This window comes from Acinonyx jubatus, chromosome D4 (genome assembly GCF_027475565.1).
Source record: "Acinonyx jubatus isolate Ajub_Pintada_27869175 chromosome D4, VMU_Ajub_asm_v1.0, whole genome shotgun sequence".
NCBI lineage: Eukaryota > Metazoa > Chordata > Mammalia > Carnivora > Felidae > Acinonyx > Acinonyx jubatus.
The window spans coordinates 7,675,794-7,697,846 of NC_069391.1; the positions used below are offsets into that span (position 1 = coordinate 7,675,794).

A 22,053-nucleotide genomic window follows, 5' to 3' on the forward strand; every position below is an offset into this window, starting at 1 on the left:
TGCCCTTACTCAGCAGGAAGAAGCTAAAGAAGATGAGACCTTCTTCCTTCAACAACCTTAAAGATATAAGGGTCAAAATTGTTCAGAGGAGATATGATTGAGGAGCGTGGAGCAAAATGAGGGCAAAACAGGCTGGCATATCCCCCCTCCCCCAGGTGGAATATGTGACATATTTCTCACACACTCCTGGCTACCCAAGAACAAAGGAAAGGCATTTAAATGCTTGCCATGGTGATGTAGGAAACCAAGGCAAATGAAAAATTAAATCCTCTTACTGCCTACAGCCTATTGGCAAGTCCTTGAAACCAGTAGAGTAACTTCCCTCTGGGATCTCAGCTGCCTCGTTAATGACAGTTTGCCAGGGGCAAAGAGAACCTTAGCTTAACATTATCCCAACTTCCAGGATCCTTAAGTCTACTTCCTTTATCTCAACTGCCCCAAAGTATATGCTAGCAATCATACTCCAAGTTTATGCCCCCACCCCCCACCCCACGATATGCATCTGAAGGGTCTCATGATTGAGGTTTTATTCAACAGTAATAATGGTGTTGCTCTAGAAACAGCTGGTCCCTCAAGGTCATGGAAACCTTGCTTTCAAAATACCTTAGGGACTTACTTTATCCCTGATCCCCTCCCCACCTGAGGGTATATAATCAGTTACCCATCACAACCGCAGTGCAGCTCTTCCTGCCCCTGGGTCCTGACCCTGTGCTTTAATAAAATCACCTTTTTGCACCAAAGATGTTTTCAAGAATTCTTTCCTGGCTGTCAGCTCCTTACCACCCCACCAACACCCCAAAGGACTTTTATTTGGGCAATTCTTTCTTGTTATTCTAATTACATTTTGCTGTTTTCTACCATGTCTCTCCACATGGTGACAAGACTCCATCACTACAATAACTTCAAGCCAAAAGATGATCCTTTCTACTTAAGGAGGTTCATACTTGTTGTCCACTTTGGATCCAGCAGCCTCTGCCTTCTGTAACTCTTCTGTATGTTTAGCAACTGATCAATATTGACTCATAGGTACGGACATCTCTACGCCCCTACTGAGCAAGAAATAGCTACAGAAGATGAAACTTTCCACCTTCAACAAACTTAAAGATGTAAGGATCAGAATTGTTTAGGGTGTAAGGGTTAAATTGTAGTGTAGGGCTAACCTGTAGACTTAAGAAATAACAGCTTTGTTTTAACACTATAGGTTAAGAGATAACAGCTTTATCCTATCAATCAAGGGAACAAAAGTTCAAGGAAAATCAACTGGATTGGTGTTTGATTGGATTGGGGCAAGGGCGTGTCTGAACTATTTCCACCTCCATCTGGGAACTATTCCTTTGTTCTGTTCCCAGGTGATGATAAGATGATGTGGTTGGCTATAAAAACTCGGTACCCTGGCTGTTCGAGACCGCACTCTTGTCAAGAGTGTCAGTCCTGATGGGTTGGCTTGCCTCTCATTGCAATAAACTTTGTTGTGATTGTCACTGGTGCCCATAGCATTCTGATTCAGGAGTCGTGTGGATGCAACAAGGGGTGATATGATGGGGGAGAATAAGGCAAGCTGAGGGCCAAGTACAAGCTAGTATTACCCCTCCCCCCACCCCAGGTGGGATGTGTGTGACATTCCTCAGACACTCCTGGCTGCCCAAGAACAAAGGAAAGAAAACAAATGGTTAACTGATAGAGATCCCAGTCATGCAGGACATGAGTCTCCATCAGTTTACAAATATCTTAGTAAATTAGAAGAAAAAGGCAATCTTATCAATAGCCTAATCTCCAGAAACCTATAGACTCGGTTTCCTGGAGCCCTCACATCACCCCTCATAGTAATATGGGGAAGAAAGGCAGGAAGAAATGGCAGGTAATGTTAATTTCCTGATACCCTGCAGCCCGTTGACAGATACTAGAGGCTGGCAGAGAAGAACGTTTCTCAAGGAACTCCCTACTGTCTTAATGTTGATGTTTGCTAGAGGGAAAAATACCTTAGCTTGACAATAGCTAGGCCTCCAGTATTCTGTAAATCTTCTTTAGCATATGAAAATCTCTTAGGAAACTACCTTGACTTTACTGCCTCCAACTTGAGTATATAAGCAGTCACTCTTCACATCCCCAGGGCAGCTCTTTCTGCCCATGGATCCTGTCCCATACTTTAATTAAATCACATTTTTGCACCAACGATGTCTTCAAGAATTCTTTCTTGACCCTTGGCTCCAGACCCCCAATCACCCCCAAAACTTCAATTCTGGTGAAGTGGGGGTGCCACCAACTCAGCCCCCCCAACCCTCTCCAGCTGCCTGGCCTTGGCTGGGCCTCTGCCATTGGACCATTCAGCTGGTGGCTGAACATGGGTGTGAGTTGTGCCCCAGCAGTGTGCTAGGAGGCAAGGGGAACTGAGGGCTGCTGATGGTCTGGAGCTGGTCTTGGAGTTGGGAGCTGGAAGTATTCAGTCTTCTGGCTTCTGGCCTTCTGTGGCCTCAATCCCTTTCTGAGGATCACAGCTCCTGGCAGTGATGCTAATAGAAGCCTGCCCTTTGCTCTTTTTTCTCTCAGAATGCCCAGAGGTCAAGGAGAACAGAATGGGGACCGGGGGACATGTGTTTATTTAGCAACCAAGGAGGGGTTCTGTCAGCTGGGCAGCCTGGGGAGCAGCTGGTGGGCTGTGCTGTGAGAAGGGTCTCCTGGCTCTCTCAGGGCTGTCCAGGCTGGTAGGAACACTTGGGCAGTACCCTGGGCAGAGGTCGGCATGAGAGGATGGGGTGGAGAGAGCCAGAGAGCACCTGAGAGGGAGTCAAGGGAATAGAGAGGGCAGCAGTGCTGGGCAGGTGGGACAAAGGCAGATCTGGGACACCCTCCCAGCTGCACCCTGGCTTCCATCAGCCCCCTCTCCAGCCATACTTACCGCACCTTTGCTCACTCATCGATGCACTGATCTGTGGGGGACAAAGTGGTCAGCATGGATAGGGGTATGTGTGTGGGATCACTGACTTCCAGGGCCCCTGCACTGCCCCTGGGCTACCCTGGGCCTCAGCCTAATCTAGCCACAGAAGCTCTAGGGGTTCCCTTCATAGACGGTACAGCAGAGGACTGGATGATGGGTCAGGAGACTGGAGGAGAGGCCTGAGGACAAGCAGACCTGGGTGACACCCATTCTCCAAAGGAGGCAGGTGAGGCCCAGCCACACTGCTGCTTGGGCACCAAGCCTTCTGCCTGTTTACCTGCTGAGTCCTGACACACCCTCAGCCTTGGGGAAGCACCTGCCCAGACCAGGATGCCTGAGGACAAGGGTGCCTGCCAAGTCAGTGGTGAACCAGCCTCAAGGCAAAGGGGGAGTTGGCCCAGGACAAACAGGACTGGGTGGAGGGGGAGGTGGCCAGGCAAGGAGACTGAGGAAACTTGTCCCACATGTGCAATACTCATGTGGGCAGGTCTGAGCTAGTGTGAGGGAGAACACATGGGAACCAGGATCCTGGGTGTGGCAGCGTCTTCCTGAACCTGAAGTGGCTCCTGGGGCTCCAGTGACTACAGCAGGGGCCTTCATCCCTCCTCTCCCCCCTTCCCTAGTGAGGCAACATCAGGCCTGGACAGTCCCCATGTGCCTTTCTCCTCTGCCCAGCTGGTGATTACCATTGGGGATAGGGAAGATGATGTGCTCATCAGTGAGGCCCAGGAATTTGGCAAAGATGATGAAGATTGCTTTCACAGGAGGCAGCTCTTTGGTCCTCCCTGTGGCCAAGATGGCTGGTTAGTGGCTGGTGAAAGCTCCATAATGATTGTCGAACATGTGAACAAAGACTCAGACCCCTTCCTCATGAGGGGTTCTGTGGAAAGACCTCTCTCCCGCCTCCCTGGGGCTCAGAGTGAAGGGGACCTGAGGGCTGGATGCGATGGGCCTCTTCTCCCCCAGCATGAACAAGACCTGGGTCCCACCAGGTGTAAGACCCACCATAGAGGATGACCTTGATGTTCTCCTGGTTGTCATAAACTTTCTTGAAGTACAGTATGGCAAACTGGTTGTAGTCTGTGGTCACCACTTGTGCAGTGTAGCTCTGGATTCCAGTGTAACCTGCATGGTGGATGGTGAAGGATCAGCGTGCCCTGGCCAGGCAGAGGGAGCTATTGATTCCTACCCGGACTCCACAGAATGGCATCTGTGTGGAGCAGCAGGGAGGTCTTTGCTCCCGGAGACCCACCCCACTGAGGACTCACGCTCAATGTTGCCCAGGGTGTATTGGTCTAGATGCAAATTTGGGGTGAAAATTTTGGTCCAGTGGTCACAGCGCTGGTCCCTGTGGAAGCAAGAGAAGGGTGGATAAGAGGGTGACAGCCCACCATGCCACAGCAGGAGACCCGCATCCCACCCCTCAGATGGGTCTGGCTCTTTCCCGCTAAGCCCATCCCTGCCTGTCCCTGCCACTCTGCCCTGAGACACCTGACCTACTCAGACTCTCTCTCTGCACCTACTGTCCTTCCTTCTTCTGGGCTGATTCCCTTTGGTGGCTTTCCCTCTATATTCTCTCTCCCACCTGAAGCATTTGTCACTTATTCTTTTTTTAAAAAAAACTTTTTTTAGATGTTCATTAATTTTTGAGAAATAGAGAGACAGAGCATGAACTGGGGTGTGGGTGGTAGCAGAGAGAGAGGAGGACACAGAATCCAAAGCAGTCTCCAGGCTCTGAGCTGTCAGCACAGAGCCCGACACAGGGCTTGAACCCACGAAGTATGAAATGATGACCTGAGTCAATCTCAGATGCTTAACCAACTGACCACCCAGGCACCCTGTCACCTATCTTATGTTGTGGCTTCCTGCTGTAACCTCTCCTGGGGAAATCACCACCAAGGCTCCAGTCTGCTGGATGCCAAAGACTCCCTTAGCTGTTGGACCAAACCTGACCTCTCACCTGCATCCCATCTGGTCCCCTGTCACCCCAGAGCCAATCTCCCAGCATCTGTCTTTCTTCTGATCCTTCTATGATGGATGCTCTAGCCCCATCCCCAGGTGCCAGAGCCAGAAACCCAGAGAAGCTGGGTAAGCCTTGCTTCCCCTCTCTAGGTCCTAATCCGCCCCTGCTCTGGTCATCTCCCACCTATGACTGATCAGCCTCCTGGGCTGCACACCATCATTCTTCTCCCTGCTACAGCCACACCTGCTCTTCACCAGTACCTGAGGCTCCTGCCAAGGTGGCCACCACCCCCCACCCTCCATACTGCTCATCAGCTCCTGCTCAGGGCAGCCATGCAATGGCTTGCTGTTTCTTGAAGAAGTGGCTCTCTCTGACTCAGTCCAGCAGCCCTGCCATAAAGGTCCCAGGCCTCCTTCTGATGCAGGTTGGTTCCTAAGGCCCATCCCACAGACCATCTCCCTGGAAGCTCTTGACAAAGCCCTAGGTGGAATTCTAGGCTGGATCCAGTGACCCTCCTCCCATTCTAGGACACCTATTCTCTGTCTTGTTTCCTGATGACAGTCTGTGTCCATCTGCAGAACTGTCATGTGTCTGTGCTGAAGTGACTGAGAAATGTTGATCCAGTGAATGAAAGAAGGAATAAATACAGGGATCCAGTACCCAGTGGTAGGATGAATGATTATCTTTCAGCTTTGGTCACCCCTTGGCTATGACATCAGTCTGCCTATTGTACCTCCACAGCAGTCCTCTCAGCACCCCATGCTCCTCTAGGCAGTGGTTGCTCTCACCAGGCCAGGGCAGAGGTGACATTGTAGCTGTTGTCTTCATTCAGCTCGAAGGTGTCGGTATACATCTTCAACTGGCTGTCTTTTTCTTTATCAAATTCCTTCCCTGCCAATCCTAAGACGTACCATTTCCCCTGGAACTACAGTGGGGGCTGATGATAGGCAGAGCCAGAAGCAGCCACAGGGGGCCCTCCTGCTCCATCCCTGCAGGCACCTCTAGGCGGTCTGGGCCTGTAACATAAGTACCTCTAATGGGACTGCAGGGACCCAGACTGGCCACACAGGCTGGGCTGATGAGCCTGGCAGGAGCTGAAGCCCATCAGGCCAGGCAGCAGCCCTGAGTGTGTCAGGGACAAGGTGACACTTGGCAAGTGGCCACTGGCATCCCTGAGCCTGTTTCTTCATCATGTAGAGGGCCTGAAGATCTTCCCACCTGGCATTGACAGTAGAGATTTTGGAAGAGAGTGTGGACCAGGGGAGTCTGCTCATCTGACCCTCTTGTCAGCAAGGTTGGGTATGGATGGGGGCATGGGGTGTGCCTTCCATCAGGGCACCCGAGAGAGCAGACTGAGCTAAAGCCTGAGCCCATCCTGCCTCTCCTCCCCTCTGTTGACACTCTTCTCGGAGGTCTCCCTGCAGCTGCCCCTTCAGGTCACTTACCAGCTGTTCCTGGAAGACAGGCTCCACAGGGACCCAGAGCAGAGGAGGGGCTGGGATCAGGTTTGGGGTGGAGTCCTGGGCCTCGGTCTGCAGGGCTCCCAGCAGGACAAGGCCCAACCACAGGAGACCTAAGGCCATGACTTCAGGGCCAAGAAAGCAGGCACCACTTTCAGTTTCCCTGAAAGAAGGGATGAGTGAGGAGGCTTCTGGGGGGATGCTATTTATGATCTCTGTGGCCAATAGGTCACCCCAGGGTGGAGCAACTTATCCTTTGCCAAATCCTGGAAGGATGAGGCAATTGCCAGCAACTCGTGCTGAGGATCATGGCAAGCTCTCTGCCCTTTCTCTCAGGTCAGGATTATGCAAGATGAGGGGCAGAAAGGTCCAGGAGGTGGGAGGGTGCATTCCCCATATCTCCACATCTCTGGAGGGGACAGTGACTCCTTCCACACTCTCTTCCCTCTGGTTAGCACTGTGAGTGGTTAGGGGTCTTCGATCTGGACCAGCTGTCTGACTGCCAGGAGCCTCTCAACTGGAGCTCAAGAGCAGGGTGGGGTAAGGGTGGTGGGACCCCCTTCCTGCACCTGGTGAAAACAGAGAATTCTTCACACCAAAGGAGCCAATGTTGCTTTCTGGTTCTCCAAGGGGAACAGAAGTGGAGGCAGCTGAAAAGGACATTCCTGGCACGAAGGACAGAGTGTACCCTGTGCTGCTCATGGAGCCCAGATCCTGGCCCTCCCAGGGACCCACCCCAGGCCCTGGCACAGTGTGAGACACGCTTCTGCTCCCTGCACCTCCCAACAGCTCACCTGGGAATGTTCCTGATGAGGGAACATAAGGTAAGCTGAGGGGAAAACACATGCTAGCATCCCCCTCCCCCTAGTTGGGATCTGTGTGACAATCCTCAGGCGCTCCTGGCTGCCCAAGAACAAAGGAAAAGAAAGAAAACAAATGGTTAGCTGAGAGAGATTACAGTCCTGAAGGTCATGACTCTCCATCAGTCTACCTATGTCCTAGTAAGTTAAGAGAAAAAGGGAATCTTATCAATAGCCTAATCGCCAGAAACCTATACTCAGTTTCCTGGAGCCCCAACATCACCCTCCCTCCCGTAGTGATATGGGGAACAAAGGCAAGAAGGAAATGGCAGATGGAATTGAATTTCATTAAAACCTACAGTCCATTGACAAACTTGAGGCACATACAGAGTATAACATTTCTCCAGGAATTCCTTACTGTCTGAATGTTAATGCTTTGCTAGAGGGTTAAACAACCTTAGCTTGACAACATCTAGGCCTCCAGTAATGTGGGAGTCTACTTGAGCATATGAAAATCCCTTTAGAAACTTCCTCTTGACTTTATGTCCCCCAACCCCATGGATTATAACCAGTCACTCTTCAAAGCCCCAGTGTAGCTCTTTATGCTCAAGACTATTGTCCCTGTGCTTTAATAGAATCACCTTTTTTGAACAAAAGATGTTCCAAGAATCCTTTCATGGCTGTCATCTCTGAACCCCCACCATTCAAAAGCACCCTCATTGCCATCAAGAATCAGCCCCTCCCCTCCTCCATGCCCCATTGGCAGGGTGAACCCAGACCTCAGTTGGCCCCTAAGGGACTTGGCCCTTAATTCCTTCCTGGTGGGGGACAATGGGGACATGCATCTGCACTGTGTGAAGTGGGGTGGGGGGGCTGGCGCCCCAAGGGGGGCTCTCTACCCTGCTACTCTGGACACCGGGAACCTTGGGTCACAGTGAGTGCAAGGACTCAGCCTCATCCTTGAGAGATCACTGATTTCATCTGCCATCTCTGGCCATAGTCTTGAACTGTGGAGCCCAGGGATAGGAGTGGACCCCCAGAAATGTTCCTGCCATGGCTGATCCCAGCTTTGTCTGGGAGGGAAGCAGTTTCCTCATGGGAGCTTGGATGTCCATGGGAGGCAGTGATGGGCCCCAGCCCCCAGGCAGTGTCTCCTAGATGTCACCACCAGGGCCAGAGCTGATGGAATGCCTGACCTGAGGCTGACCTGAGGGCTGACTGGCCTCAAATGAGACTCCCAGAGACCTCATTAGCATGTCTACCTGCTACAGGGGAACCAGCTCCCCTAGCCTGGGCTTTGGGTGGTTGGTCCAGAGAGAAGGAACTCTGGGTGAATAGGGAGCATAATATACAAGCTAGAGCCCCCCACCCCCCACTCTCAGGTGGGAAGTATGTGACATTCCTCTGGCTGCCCAAGAACAAAGGAAAGGAAAGAAAACACATGGTTAGCTGATAGAGATCCCAGTCATGCAGGACATGAGTCTCCATCAGTTTACAAACATCTTAGTAAGCTGGAAGCAAAAGACAATCTTATCAATAGTCTAGCCTCCAGAAGCCTATAGACTCAGGTTCCTGGAGCCCCTATTAACACCCTCCCCACCATGGAGTTGCAGGAAGAAAGGCAAGAAGGAAATGGCAGGTAAGATTAAATTTCCTGATACCCTGCAGCCCAGTGACAAATAATTGAGGCACATACAGGGTACATTTTCCCAGGACCCCCTACCATTCCTAATATAAATGCCTTACTAGAGGTAAAACAACCTAAGCTTGACAATAGCAGGTCCTAGGGTAGATTAGGAGTCCTCTTTAGCACGCCAGACTCCTTCTGGAGGCCTCCTTCCCTTTTGACTTTACTTCCCCCAACTTCCTACTATATAAACAGTCACTCTTCGCAACTTCAATGCAGCTTTTTCTGCCCATGGGTCCTGTCCTCATGTTTTAATAAAATCTTTTTTTTTTTTTTTTCCCACCAAGACATCTTCAAGAATTCTTTCTTGGCTGTCAGCTCTGGAACCCTCCCCACCCCACTCAATAACCTCAGCATTTGGCCTCCAATGTGGGGTGTGGGTCTTTTCATCTGGACTCAGAGCTTCAGTGCAAACTTGGTGAGCACTTTCTCTTTGCTTCCTTTGCTCTTATTTCAGGGGCTTTTCAAGGAGTCTGGTCTTATTAGAACACTTTCCTGTCTCCATTGCTCAGGCTGTACTCCTGTAGCCCGTGGCTCCTCTATGGGGAGGTGAGAGCCTGTCTTTTGGCTGCAAGTGAATCCACAGGCCAGAATGGTAAAAAGGCCCAGAAACTTGTGCCCTCTCTTTATTCCTGTCCTTATACACGATCATCTGTGTTGGGCATGGGACAGCCACCTAAGTGACTAGCACAGATGCAAATCTTAAGACTCCTGTGTGAGGTGTCCTCCTCATTGGTCTAAAGTATCCCATCCACATCCCTGGCCTAGCTGCTTCTGGCTGTGGGCCCTCCCCTGCAAGCCCGCAAAACCAGTACCTGATTGAATATAAACTCAACTGGGAACCATTTCCTAGGACGTTGTCTGTAAAGACTGTATGTGTTGGAATGTCACTGAGATCATGATGGGTTTCTGTCTTCACTGTTTTCAATGTCCTCTAGTAACTACTAATAAAGTAACAAACTTGGGCAATTCCCCCTTGTAAAACCTTTCCAGTTATTTCCATGGGTTAAAAATGGTGGTTTCTGCAGCCTTCTCAGCAAGGCAAACTAGGTCCTTCTGCTGGCACCGATTTGTAGACTAGGATACAATGGGAAAGTGGGGGGGACACCACCATCCCTCCTACAGAAGCCCTTAATGGTTGGTGATCATAGCAATTTGGTTCAAGGTATGCCTCAGCTCAATTTGACACCTCAGGAACCTCTGATACATCCTGCATGGGTGATGCCACCTGGGAGTGGAGATGGGGGGGGGGGGTTGGATATTTTTGTCCTTATACATTGTTGTCTGTCCTGGGCACAGGACAGCCACCTAAGTGACTAACACAGATGCAAATCTTAAGACACCTGTGTGAGGTTTCCTCTTCATTGGTCTAGCGTGATCCCATCCACATCCCTGGTCTCACCAGTTCTGGCTGTGGGACCTCCCCTAGAAGCCTGCAAAACCAGTACCCTGATGAACTGGGGACCATTTCCCAGGAAGCTGGCTGTAAAGACTGTATGTGTTGGCATGTAGAGTAGATCATAATGGGTTTCAGTCTTCACAGTTTTTTGTCAATGTCCTCTATTAACTAGGACTTAAATTACAAAATTGGGCAATTCCATCTTGTAAAACTTTTCCAGTATTTTCCATGATTTAAAAATGATGTTGTCTTCAGCTTCTCAGCAAGGCAAACTAGGTCCATCTGCTGGCACCGATTTGTAGGCTAGGATACAATGGGAAAGTGGGGGGGGGGGGACACCACCATCCCTCCTACAGAAGCCCTTAAAGGCTGGTTGGTGACCATCGAGATTTGCTTCGAGGTACGCCTCCGGTCACATTGACCCCTCAGAAACCTCTGATGTATCCTGCACGGGTGCTGCCACCTGGTGATTGGGCGGGATTTTCGTGGTAATGGCCCTTCTCTACTTTTCTCTCTCTAGGAAGAGGATGGGAGCTTCTCAGTCCCCAAGGACTCCTCCTTGGGATGTCTTTTTAACCCACTGGAAACAAATTGGATTGCAAAATTTAGGAAAGGGCTGATGTCATGTAACTGTGTATGGCCTTAGTAGGATCTGGCAGCTAGAGCTCTTCTGCAGGAAACAGAATCAATGCACAGGGGTACCCCAGGTCCAGGCCTTCACAGATCTAAGTCAGGACCTGTACCAAAAGCCTCTTGCAGAATGCACTTGCCCAAATATGTTTGGCTAGTAAACTCCCTCCGGGCATAGTGGATGTCCTAACAGGCCTCCTCCTGATGGAACTCAGGTGCTAGTGGAAGCAAAGGCCCTCCCTGACAAAGGGGATGCTGACTCTTTCTCTCTGTTCCTCCTCCTAATAGATGTGGGAGTCTCTCCCTCATTCATTTCCTGAGTTATCGGCTATAATTGGAGCCAACTGTGGGTAGTCTACCTTGAGACGTGGACTTTAAAGACTATTCCCAAGCAGGTGCCCAAACTCCCTTTGTTTCAGGGAAATCCCTTGTCTTCTCTAGCCTGACATAGACTCCCTATTTCCACTTTGGTGGAAATCAAACAAACAAACAAACATGGTGTCTCCTCTTTCCCAGCTGACAAAGTTTAGAACCAGAAATCCTCTCTCTCTGCCTCTGGCATTTAGCCTCTTCTGCCTTCCCTTCTCCCTCCTTCTGTTTCTGCATCACCCTCTGTGTGACCTACATAACTGGCTTCTATACCATCCTCCCACCCACGATATCAAGGAGCGATGAGCACCCTCTTGGATCGCCCACTTTAGATTCCCCCATTGGTGTCCCAGGTAAAATGTGACAATGGGGAACAAACTGATTGGCCTTAAAGTGAACGCAGGTGGAACGTATTCAGTGTTAAAGCTTATTTAAGTTTGTTGGTTAACTAAGATAGACATGTATTTAGAGTTATCAGCATTAAATATGAAAATTTTTTTCTACCAAGATTTCCTAAAGGTCAAACTCATGTTGTCTCTGTTGCAATTTGTTAGGAAAAAGATGACTTAAAATAAAGGGTAATGTTATGTATCTCAAAGTTTTCACGGATAATTGTTAAGATAGCTTTCATAGTCTTTGGTAATCTGACACTTGGATAAATGGGATTGAATTCACTGGATATCTAGGTCTTTTCCAAATAGAATGAATGGAGTGTTAAAGCATTGGTTACTGAATATAGGTTTCTGCTTTTGACTTCTTATTGCAGAGAAACTAAGAACATTTGGGTCTATTGGAAAACATGGTTTAAGCTTAATTGATTCACGAATTTGCCATCTAAAGGATTCTGGTATAACGGTTTACAAACGGTTACTAGTCTCAGCTGGACACTAAGGTTGCTAAGAGTCAAAATTCTGCTAAGCATAATTAAGACTGATGGAAATAAGGAAAGCAATTCTATATGTAAGAAAGTAGGAATGTGTAAAAAAGAGAGAAGGAATGGAAATATATTTTTTTGTTGCAGGTAAAAGAAAGTAATTTTGTCCTAAATGAGACTGGTTTGGAGAAAAATGGCCTGGGACAAAATTTGAATGCAAAGGAAAGTCATAGAAGGTTCATGAAGGGAAATCTTTGGAAAATAATTTTTTTATAAATTTTTTTAATGTTTATTTATTTTTGACAGAGAAAGAGACAGAGCATGAGCTGGGGAGGGGCAGAGAGAGAGGGAGACACAGAATCCAAAGCAGGCTCCAGGCTCCAAGCTCTCAGCACAGAGCCTGAGGCGGGGCTCGAACTCACAGACTGTGAGATCATGACCTGAGCTGAAGTGGGACACTCAACCGACTGAGACACCCAGGCGCCCCTGGAAAGGAATTTTATGTGTGATTATGACAGACTATGTTGCAGAATGGATTTTTAAAAGTACACCAGTATAAGGTTGAAATTCTGCTTTTCTCTCTGTTCAAAACACAAAGTTTTCTTTGGATTGTACGGCTCTTGATTAAAAAAATAAATAAAAATAGTATACAAAGGTTTGTTTTCTCTTTTGTCTCCTGGGAAAACCACAGCTTTAGGTTTGTCTTTATCAGGTCATTGATCATTCAGTAAAAACTTCTCACTGTTAAAGGAGATAAGTTTCGCTAACAAGTATATAACTCTATATATTGCCTTTGGAATCTCATATTGCCATCTTGGTTAAATACATAATTTAAAGCTTTAAGATTTGTAATGAACTGAATTCTATTTCAGATGTTCACTATAACTTTCTAAGGTTTGACAAACTTCCCCGGATTTAAATTGTAAAAAAAGTCTTTTTGACCAAGGAGGTCTTTTTATTTGGTATGTTAAATGAAAGTCCTGTTAAATAATGATACACCTTAGGTGGTATTGCTTGGGTAAATGCTGGAACTGTTCAAATGTGTTTGCAATTCCTAAATCTCTAAATGAACATGCAAAACATATCCTACCTAAATCTGATCTGACAGTTATTAGAAACCCACACCATATAAACCCAAAACACCTGGTTTATTTAAAGGATGGAAAGCCTACTATAACAGGGGATTTAACTCCAAAATGGAAGGGCTTCTACTGGATCATATTATGTACTCCCGCTGCAGTAAATTAGAGGGGCACACTTCATGGGCTCCTATATCTAAATAAAACCTGTATCCCCTTCCCAGGAATTCAATGAGTAAACTAATCTGCCTTCTTATTCCTGTGAACCTGTAGAAGACCTCAGACTTCTCCTAGGGTAGTTGTACCTTTCCTTTTCATCCTCCTTTCCCAATTTCTACTAACAGTTCCTTCTTACAACAGGCCATTCAAAAGGATCACCACAGATATTTGAGTTAAAAACCAGAAAGACCAATCTGATTCCTGCTGCCTGTTCCCAAAAGCATCTGAGGATGCTTCAAGCCTAAAATCTAAAAAAAAGCTCACTGGCAGTACTGGGAGAGACTGGGTTTGTAATCTGCTGTAATCACTAACCAGTATTTGTCTTGTTTCTATAAAAGTACCTCTTATTAATTACCTGATGGGTTACTAAACAAAACAGAGTCAATATGATGGCTATATACCACGTGTTACACAGTTAAGGCCTTAAATGACTCTCAAAATACCATTATTTTACTAAATATGAAAATAACTAAAATGCATAAAACACTTCTACAAAACAGACTGGCAATAGATGTTTTAAGTGCTACACAGGGTGGACGTTATATTCTCATAAGTACAAAATGCTATGTATACATTCCACACTATTACAGAAATATTTCTGGATTTCTAACAACAAGAATACTCAAATTGGCACATTAAACAATTTCTCTCTTTCCTTTAGTGATTGGGTAAACTCTTGAACTGGAGGATTTTTGTTATCTACCAAAGACTTTTCATTTGAGCTGATCTTTCTAGTTATTCTACTTAGGTTTTGCTGTTTTCTCCCAAGTCTCTCTGCCTGGTGCCAAGACTCCATCACTACAATAACTTCACGCCAAGAGATGATCCTTTCTACTCAAGCAAGTTCATACAACGTTTTCCACCTTGGATTCAGCTGCCTCACCTTGACTGACCTATGTTCCCCTATGGACCAATAATGACCCATAGGTAGGGACAACTCTATGCCCCTACTCAGCAGGAAGAAGCTATGAAAGATGAGACCTTCTTCCTTCAACAAACTTAAAGATTTAAGGGTCAAAGTTGATCAGGGGGGATATGATGAGGAAGTCTGAGGCAACTGTGAACAAAACAGGCTGACAACCCCCCCCCCCCCCCCGTGGAATATGTGACATATTTCTTACACATTCCTGGCTACCCAAGAACAAAGGAAAGGCATTTAATTGCTTGCCATGGTGATGTAGGAAACTAAGGCAAATGAAAAATTAAATCCCCTTACTGCCTGCAGCCCATTGACAAGTCCTTAAACCAGCAGTGACCTCCCTCTAGGATCTCAGCTGCTTTGAAGATGACACTTTGTTAGGGGCAAAGAGAACCTAAAGTCAACATTAATCCCAACCTCCAAGATCCTGTAAGTCTACTTCCTTCTCTCAACTACCCCAAGGTGTATGCTGGCAATCATACTCCAAACTTATGGCCCCTGATATGCATCTGAAGAGTTTCATGATTGAGGTTTTATTCAACTGTAATAAGTGGTGTTTCCCTAGCAACAGTGAGCCCCTCAAGGTCCTGAAAACCTTGCTTCCAAAATACCTTAGAGACCTACTCTATCCCTGACCTCCTCCAATTTGAGGCTAAATATAATCAGTTACCCATCACAACTCCAGTGCAGCTTTTCCCACCCATGGGTCCTGTCCTCATGCTTTAATAAAATCACATTTTTGCACCAAAGATATCTTCAATAAATATTTATTGGCCCTTAGCTTGGGAGCCCCCCATCACTCCAAAACTTTATCACTGGTGACAGAGGGGTGACAGCACCTCAACCCACCCCCCAACCCTCTCCATCTGCCTGGTTCTGGCTGGACCTCTGACATTGGACCTGCTGCAGGCGGTTGAACATGGGTGTGAGATGTGCCCCTTCAGTGTGCTAGGAGGCAGGGGCAAGTCACGACTCCTGCTGGTCTGGGTCTGGGCCTGGATTTGGGAGCTAGAAGTGTTCAGTCAAAGCTGGAATCAGCTTCTGTGGCCTCCATCCCTTGCTGGGGAACACAATACCTGGGAGTGATGCTAATAGGAGCCTGCCCTTGATTCTTTTCCCTCTCAGAGGGCCCAGAGGTCAAGGAGTACAGGTTGGAGTTCGGGGGACATGTGTTTATTTAGACAGTAATGAGGGGTTCCATTAACAGGGCAGTCTGGGAAGCAGTGAGCTGGTGGGCTGTGTAGTGAGAATGGTCCCCTGGATCTCTCACTGGTGTCCAGAGTGGTGGGGACAGCTGGACAATGCCCTGAGCAGAGGTCGACGTGAGAGGGATGGGGTGGAGAGAGTCAGAGGGCACCTGAGAGGGAGTCAGGGGAATAAAGAGGTGCTGGGCAGGTGGGACAAAGGCAGACTTGGGACCCCCTCCCAGATGCACCCTGGCTACCATCAGCCCCCTCTCCAGCCATACTTACCGCACCTTTGCTCACTCATTGATGCACTGATCTGTGGAGGACAAAGTGGTCAGCATGGGCAGGGGTGTGTGTGTGGGATCCTTGACCTCCAGGGCCCCTGCACTGCCCCTGGGCTGTCCTGGATCCAGTCACAGAAGCTCTGGGGCTTCCCTTCAGGGATGGTACAGGAGAGGACTAGATGATAGGGAAGGGGACTGAGGGAGAGGCCTGAGGACAAGCAGACCTGGGTGATACCCATTCTCCAAAGGAGGCAGGTGAGGCTCAGCCAAGTTCCTGCTTGGGCACCAAGCCTTCTGCCTGTTTACCTGCTGAATCCTGACAGACACTCAGGATTTGGGAGGCACCTGCCCAGGCCAGGCTGCCTGAGGACAAGGGCACCTGCCAAGTCAACGGTGAGCCAGCCCCAGGGCAAAGGAGGAGGTGGCTCAGGACAAACAGGCCAGGCAGGGAGGAGGAAGAGGGAGAAATGGCCAGGCAAGGAGACTGGGGAAGCTTGGCCCCAAATGTGTAATTCTCATGTGGGCAGGACTGAGCTATTGTGAAGGAGGAAACTTGGGAACAAGAACCCTGGGTGTGACAGGGCCTTCTTGAACCCAAAGTGGCTCCTGCAGCTCCAGTGACTACAGCAGGGCTCTGCCTCCCTTCTCTCTCCCCTTCTCTAGTGAGGCAACATCAGGCCTGGGCAGTACCCATATACCCTTCTCCTGTCACCAGCTGGTGATTACCAATGTGGATAGGGAAGATGATGTGCTCATCGGTGAGGCCCAGGGCTTTGGCGAAGCTAATGAAGTTTTCCTTCAGCTCATGGGTCAACTCCTTGGTCCTCCCTGTGACCAAGATGGCTGGTGAGTGGCTGGCAAAAGCCCGATAAATATTGTGGAACCCATGAATGATGCCTCAGATCTCTCCCCACCTCTCTTTTCACAGACCCCTCTCCCACCTCCCAGGGCTCGGAGTGTAGGTAACCTTGGGGGCTGGGTGTCGTGGGCCTCTTCTTCCCCAACACAAAGAAGAGCCAGGTCCCAGGGGGTAAGACCCACCATAGAGGGTGATCTTGAAGAACTCCCGGTTTTTGTAAACTGTCTTGAAGAACACCGTGGCAACCTGGTTGTAGTCTGTGGCCACCACTCGTACAGTGTAGCTCTGAGTTCCAATGTAACCTGCATGGCAGACACTAAGGAATTAGCCTGCCCTGGCCAGGTAGGAGGAGCCATTTCTTCCACCCCGACCTCCACAGGTTGGCATCTGTGTGGAGGGACAGGAAGGTCAGTGACCCTGGAGACCCAATCCACTCAGGACTCACGCTCAATGTTGCCCAGGGTGAATTCGCCTGGCTGTGAACTTGGGATGAAAATTCTGAGCCAGTGGTCACAGGTCTCGTTCCTGTGGAAGCAAGAGATGGGTGGGTAAGAGGGTGACAGCCCACCGTGCCACAGCAGGAGCCTCACTCCCCACCCCTCAGATGGGCCTGGCTCTTCCCCACTGAGCCCATCCCTGCCTCTCCCTGCCAACTCTGCCCTGAGCCCACTCTGACCTGCCCATACTCTCCCTCCCAGCACCTACTGTCCTTCCTTCTTCTGGGCTGTTTCCCCTTGGCAGCCTTTGCTCCATACTTTTCCTCACACCAAGGCATTTGTCCCATATATATATATTTTTTTAATTTTAACATTTTCATTAATTTTTGAGAGAGAGACAGAGCAAGAGGTGGGGAGGAGCAGAGAAAGAAGGAGACACAGAATCCAAAGCAGGCCCCAGACTCTGAGTTGTCAGCACAGAACCCGACACAGGACTCACACCGACAAACCATGAGATCATGACCTGAGACAAAGTTGGACACTTAACCAACTGAGGTACCCAAGTGCCCATGTCCTCTATTCTTATCTTTTGGGACCCTGCTATAACCATTCTTGGGGGAATCACCACCAAGGCTCCAGTCTGCTGGATGCCAAAGACTCCCTTAGCTGTTGGGCCAACATCTGGTCCCCTGGCACTCCAGAGCCGATATCCCAACACCTGCCCCTCTTCAGATCCTTCAATGACAGATGCTCTATCCCCATACCCAAGTGCCAAATCCAGAAACCCAGAGGAGCTGGGTAAGCCTTGCCTCCCCTCTCTAGGTCCTAATCTGCCCCAAACTCTGGTCATCTCCACCTATGATTGATCAGCCTCCTGGGCTGCACACCATCATTCCTCTCCCTGCTGCAGCCATACCCACTCCTCACCAGTACCTGAGTCCCCTGCCATTGTGGCCACCCACCCCCCCACACTGCTCATCAGCTCCTGCTCAGGGCAGCCATGAAATGGCTTGCTGTTTCTTGAAGAAGTGGCTCTCTCTGACTCAGCCCAGCAGCCCTGCCATGAAGGTCCCAGGCCTTCTACTGACGCAGGTTGGTTCCTCAAGGCCCATTCCATAGACCACCTCCTTAGAAGCCCTTAAGAATGTCTTGGTGGGATTCCACGCTAGATCCAGTGACCCTCCTCCCATTCTAGGACACCCTGCTCTCTTTGGTAGAGAGTCTCTGTCCATCCTCAGTACTCTACTGTGTCTGTGCTGAAGTGACGAAGAAATGTTGATCTAATGAATGAAAGAAGGAATAAGCACAAGGATCCAGTACCCAGTGGTAGGATGAATGATCATCTTTCAGCTTTGGTCACCCCTTGGCTAAGACATTAGTCTGCTTCTTGGACCCCCAGGGCAGTCCTGTAGGTCCCCCATGCTCCCTTAGGAGGTGGTGGCACTCACCAGGCCAGGATAGAGGTGACATTGTAGCTGTTCTCTTCGTTCAGCTCGTAGGTGGTGGCATACATCTTCAAGTGGCTGTGTTCTTCTTTATTAAATGCATTCCCTGCCAATCCTACGATGTACCATTTCCCCTGGAACTACAATAGGGGCTGGTGATAGGCAGGGCAAGGAGCAGCCCTAGGGGACCCTCCTGCTCCATCCCTGCAGGCACCTCTAGGCAGCCTGGGCCTCAACCAGAAGCCCCTCTAACTGGGCTGCTGGGACCCAGACTGGCCACACAGGCTGGGCTGATGATCCTGGTGGAGCTTTAGCCCATCAGGCCAGGCGGGAGCACTGAGCGTGTCAGGGACCAGGTGACCCTTGGCAAGTGGCCAGCTAGCTTCCCTGAGCCTCAGTTTCCTCATTATGTAGAGGGCCTGAAGGTGTTCCCACGCAAGGACTACAGGGATTATGGAAGAAAGTGTAGACTAGGGGAGTTTGTCTACTCAGCTAACCCTCTTGTCAGCAAGGTTGCATGTTGTTGGAAGTTTCAGGTGTGTCTTCCATCAGGGCACCAGAGGGCAGACTGAGCTAAAGTCTGAGCCCATCCTGTCTCTCCTCCCCTCTGTTCACACTCTTCTCAGGGCCTCCCTGCACCTGTCCCTCCAGGCCCCTTACCAGCTCATTTTGGAAGTCAGGCTGCAGAGGGACCCTGTGCAGAGGCGGGGCTGGGATCAGGTTTGGGGTGGAGTCCTGGGCCTGGGTCTGCAGGGCCCCCAGCAGGGCAAGGCTCAGCCACAGGAGACCTAAGGCCATGACTTCAGGGCTGAGGACGCAGGCACCACTCCAGAAATTCCCTGATAGAGGGGATGAGTGAGGAGGCTTCTGGGGGGATGCTATTTATGGTCTCTGTGGCCAATGGCTCACCCCAGGGTGGAGCGACTTATCCTTTGCCAAATCCTGGAAGGGTGAGGCAATTGCTAGTATCTCATGCTGAAGATCATGGCAAGCTTTCTGCCCTTCCCCTAGGTCAAGATTATGCAAGATGAGGGGCAGAAAGGTCCATGAGGCTAGAGGATGCATTCCCCGTATCTCCACATCTCTGGCAGGGACAGTGACTGTCTCCACAGTCTCTTCCCCCTGGTTAGCACTGCGTGTGGTCAGGGGTCTGTGATCTGGACCAGCTGTCATCTCTGACCTCCAGGAGCTTCTCTGCTCTGGCCCAAGTACACGGTGGGGTAAGTGCGGTGGGGCCCCCTTATTGCACCTAATGAAAACAGAGAATGCCTCCCACCAATAGAACCCATGCTGCTTTGTGGGTCTCCAAAAGGAAGGGAAGGGGACTCAGCTGAAAGAGGACATTCCTGGTAGGGAAGGACAGAGTGTACCCTGTGTTGCTCATGGAGCCCAGATCCTGGCCTTCCCAGGTACCCACCCTAGGCCTTGGCACAAGGTGAGACACCCTTTCCCTGACCCCACAACCAAAGACCTACCGGGGAGTGTTCCTTATGAAGGAGCATAAGGCAAGCTGAGGGCAAAGCACATGTTAGCATGCCTCTTCCCCCAGGTGGGATATGTATGACATTCTTCAGGCACTCCTTGATGCCCAAGAACAAAGGAAAGGAGTGAAAACAAATTGTTAGCTGATAGAGATCACAGGTTTGCAGGACTTGAGTCCCCATTAATTTACCCTTGTTCTAGTAAATTAGGAGAAAAATGGAATCTTATCAATTCCCTCATCTCCAGAAACCTATACTCAGTTTCCTGGAGCCCCAGTATCAACCTCCCCCTCATAGTGATATGGGGAAGAAAGGCAAAAAGGAAATGGCACATGGCATTAAATTTCATTATGACGTGCAGCCCATTGACAAATACATGAGGCAAAAATGGAGTGTAACATTTCTCCAGGAATTCCTTACTGTCTTAATGTTAATGCTTTGCTAGAGGGCAAAACAACCTTAGCCTGACAACATCTAGGCCTCCAGTAATGTGCAAGTCTTCTTGAGAATATGAAAATCCCTTTAGAAACTTCCTCTTAACTTTATCTCCCCTAACCCATGGTATATAACCAGTCACTCTTCACAACCCCAGTGCAGCAGCTCTTTCTGTCCAAGAGTCCTGTCCCCATGCTTTAACAAAATCACCTTTGGACTGCAAGCTGTATTACAAAGCTCTAATCATCAAGACAGTATGGTACTGGCACAAAAACAGACACTCAGATCAATGGAACAGAATAGAGAACCCTGAAGTGTACCCACAAATGTATGGCCAACTAATCTTTGACAAAGCAGGAAAGAATAATATTCAATGGAATAAAGATAGTCTCTTCAGCAAGTGGTGCTGGGAAAACTGGACAGCAACATACAGAAAAATGAACCTGGATCACTTCCTTACACCATACCCCAAAATAAACTCAAAATGGATGAAAGACCTAAATGTAAGACAGGAAACCATCAAAATCCTTGAGGAGAAATCAGGCAAAAACCTCTTTGACCTTGGCCACAGCAACTTCTTACTCAACATGTCTCCAGAGGCAAGGGAAATAAAAGCAAAAATGACCTACTGGGACCTCATCAAAATAAAAGCTTCTGCACAGCAAAGGAAACAATCAGCAAAACTAAAAGGCAACGATGGAATGCGAGAAGATATTTGCAAATTACTTATCAGATAAAGGATTAGTATCCAAAATCTATAAAGAACTTATCAAACTCAACACCCAAAAACCAAAAATCCAGTGAAGAAATGGGCAAAAGACATGAATAGACACTTCTTCGAAGAAGACATCCAGGTGGCCAACTGACACATGAAAAAATGCTCAACATCACTCATCATCAGGGAAATACAAATCAAAACCACAATGAAATACCACCTCACACCTGTCAGAATGGCAAACATCAACAACTCAGGCAACAAAAGGTGTTGGCGAGGATGCAGAGAAAGAAGATCTCTTCTGCACTGCTGGTGGGAATGCAAACTGGTGCAGCCACTCTGGAAAACAATATGGAGGTTCCTCAAAAAAATTAAAAATAGAACTACCCTATGATCCAGCAATTGCACTACTAAGTATTTATCCAAGGGATACAGGGATGCTGTTTCAAAGGAGCACATGCACCCCAATATTTATAGCAGCACTATCAACAATAGCTAAAGTATGGAAACAGCCCAAATGTCCATCAATGGATGAATGGATAAAGAAGATGTGGTATATATGTATGCATATACATATACATATGTGTGTGTGTGTGTGTGTGTGTGTGTGTGTGTGTGTGTATACACAATGGAGTATTACTCGGCAATTCAAAAAGAATGAAATCTTGCCATTTGCAACTACATGGATGGAACTAGAGGGTATTATGCTAAGCAAAAATTAGTCAGAGAAAGACAAATATCATATGACTTCACTTATATAAAGACTTTAAGATACAAAACAGATAAACATAGGGAAGGGAAGAAAGAATTATAGAAAAACAGGGAGGGGGACAAAAACTTGAGAGACTCTTAAATATGGAGAACAAACAGAAGGTT

At 48.5% G+C, this 22,053-nt stretch overlaps 2 protein-coding genes across 2 annotated transcripts; both read right to left on the minus strand.

Moving 5' to 3' along the window:
- Window positions 1-2,907: 2,907 nt before the first annotated feature.
- On the minus strand, window positions 2,908-6,510 carry LOC106966282 (neutrophil gelatinase-associated lipocalin-like). Its single transcript, XM_015062384.3, has 6 exons — window positions 6,344-6,510; window positions 5,687-5,823; window positions 4,204-4,283; window positions 3,941-4,060; window positions 3,622-3,720; window positions 2,908-2,927 (listed from the first exon to the last, which is right to left on the minus strand). The coding sequence occupies exons 1-6, from the start codon at window positions 6,479-6,481 to the stop codon at window positions 2,908-2,910; spliced, it is 594 nt and encodes a 197-aa protein (XP_014917870.1). The 5' UTR covers window positions 6,482-6,510.
- A 9,307-nt stretch (window positions 6,511-15,817) lies between these two features.
- On the minus strand, window positions 15,818-19,344 carry LOC128312283 (neutrophil gelatinase-associated lipocalin-like). The gene is made up of 6 exons (XM_053205458.1): window positions 19,207-19,344; window positions 18,550-18,686; window positions 17,110-17,189; window positions 16,847-16,966; window positions 16,532-16,633; window positions 15,818-15,837 (listed from the first exon to the last, which is right to left on the minus strand). The coding sequence occupies exons 1-6, from the start codon at window positions 19,342-19,344 to the stop codon at window positions 15,818-15,820; spliced, it is 597 nt and encodes a 198-aa protein (XP_053061433.1).
- Between the last annotated feature and the right edge of the window lie 2,709 nt (window positions 19,345-22,053).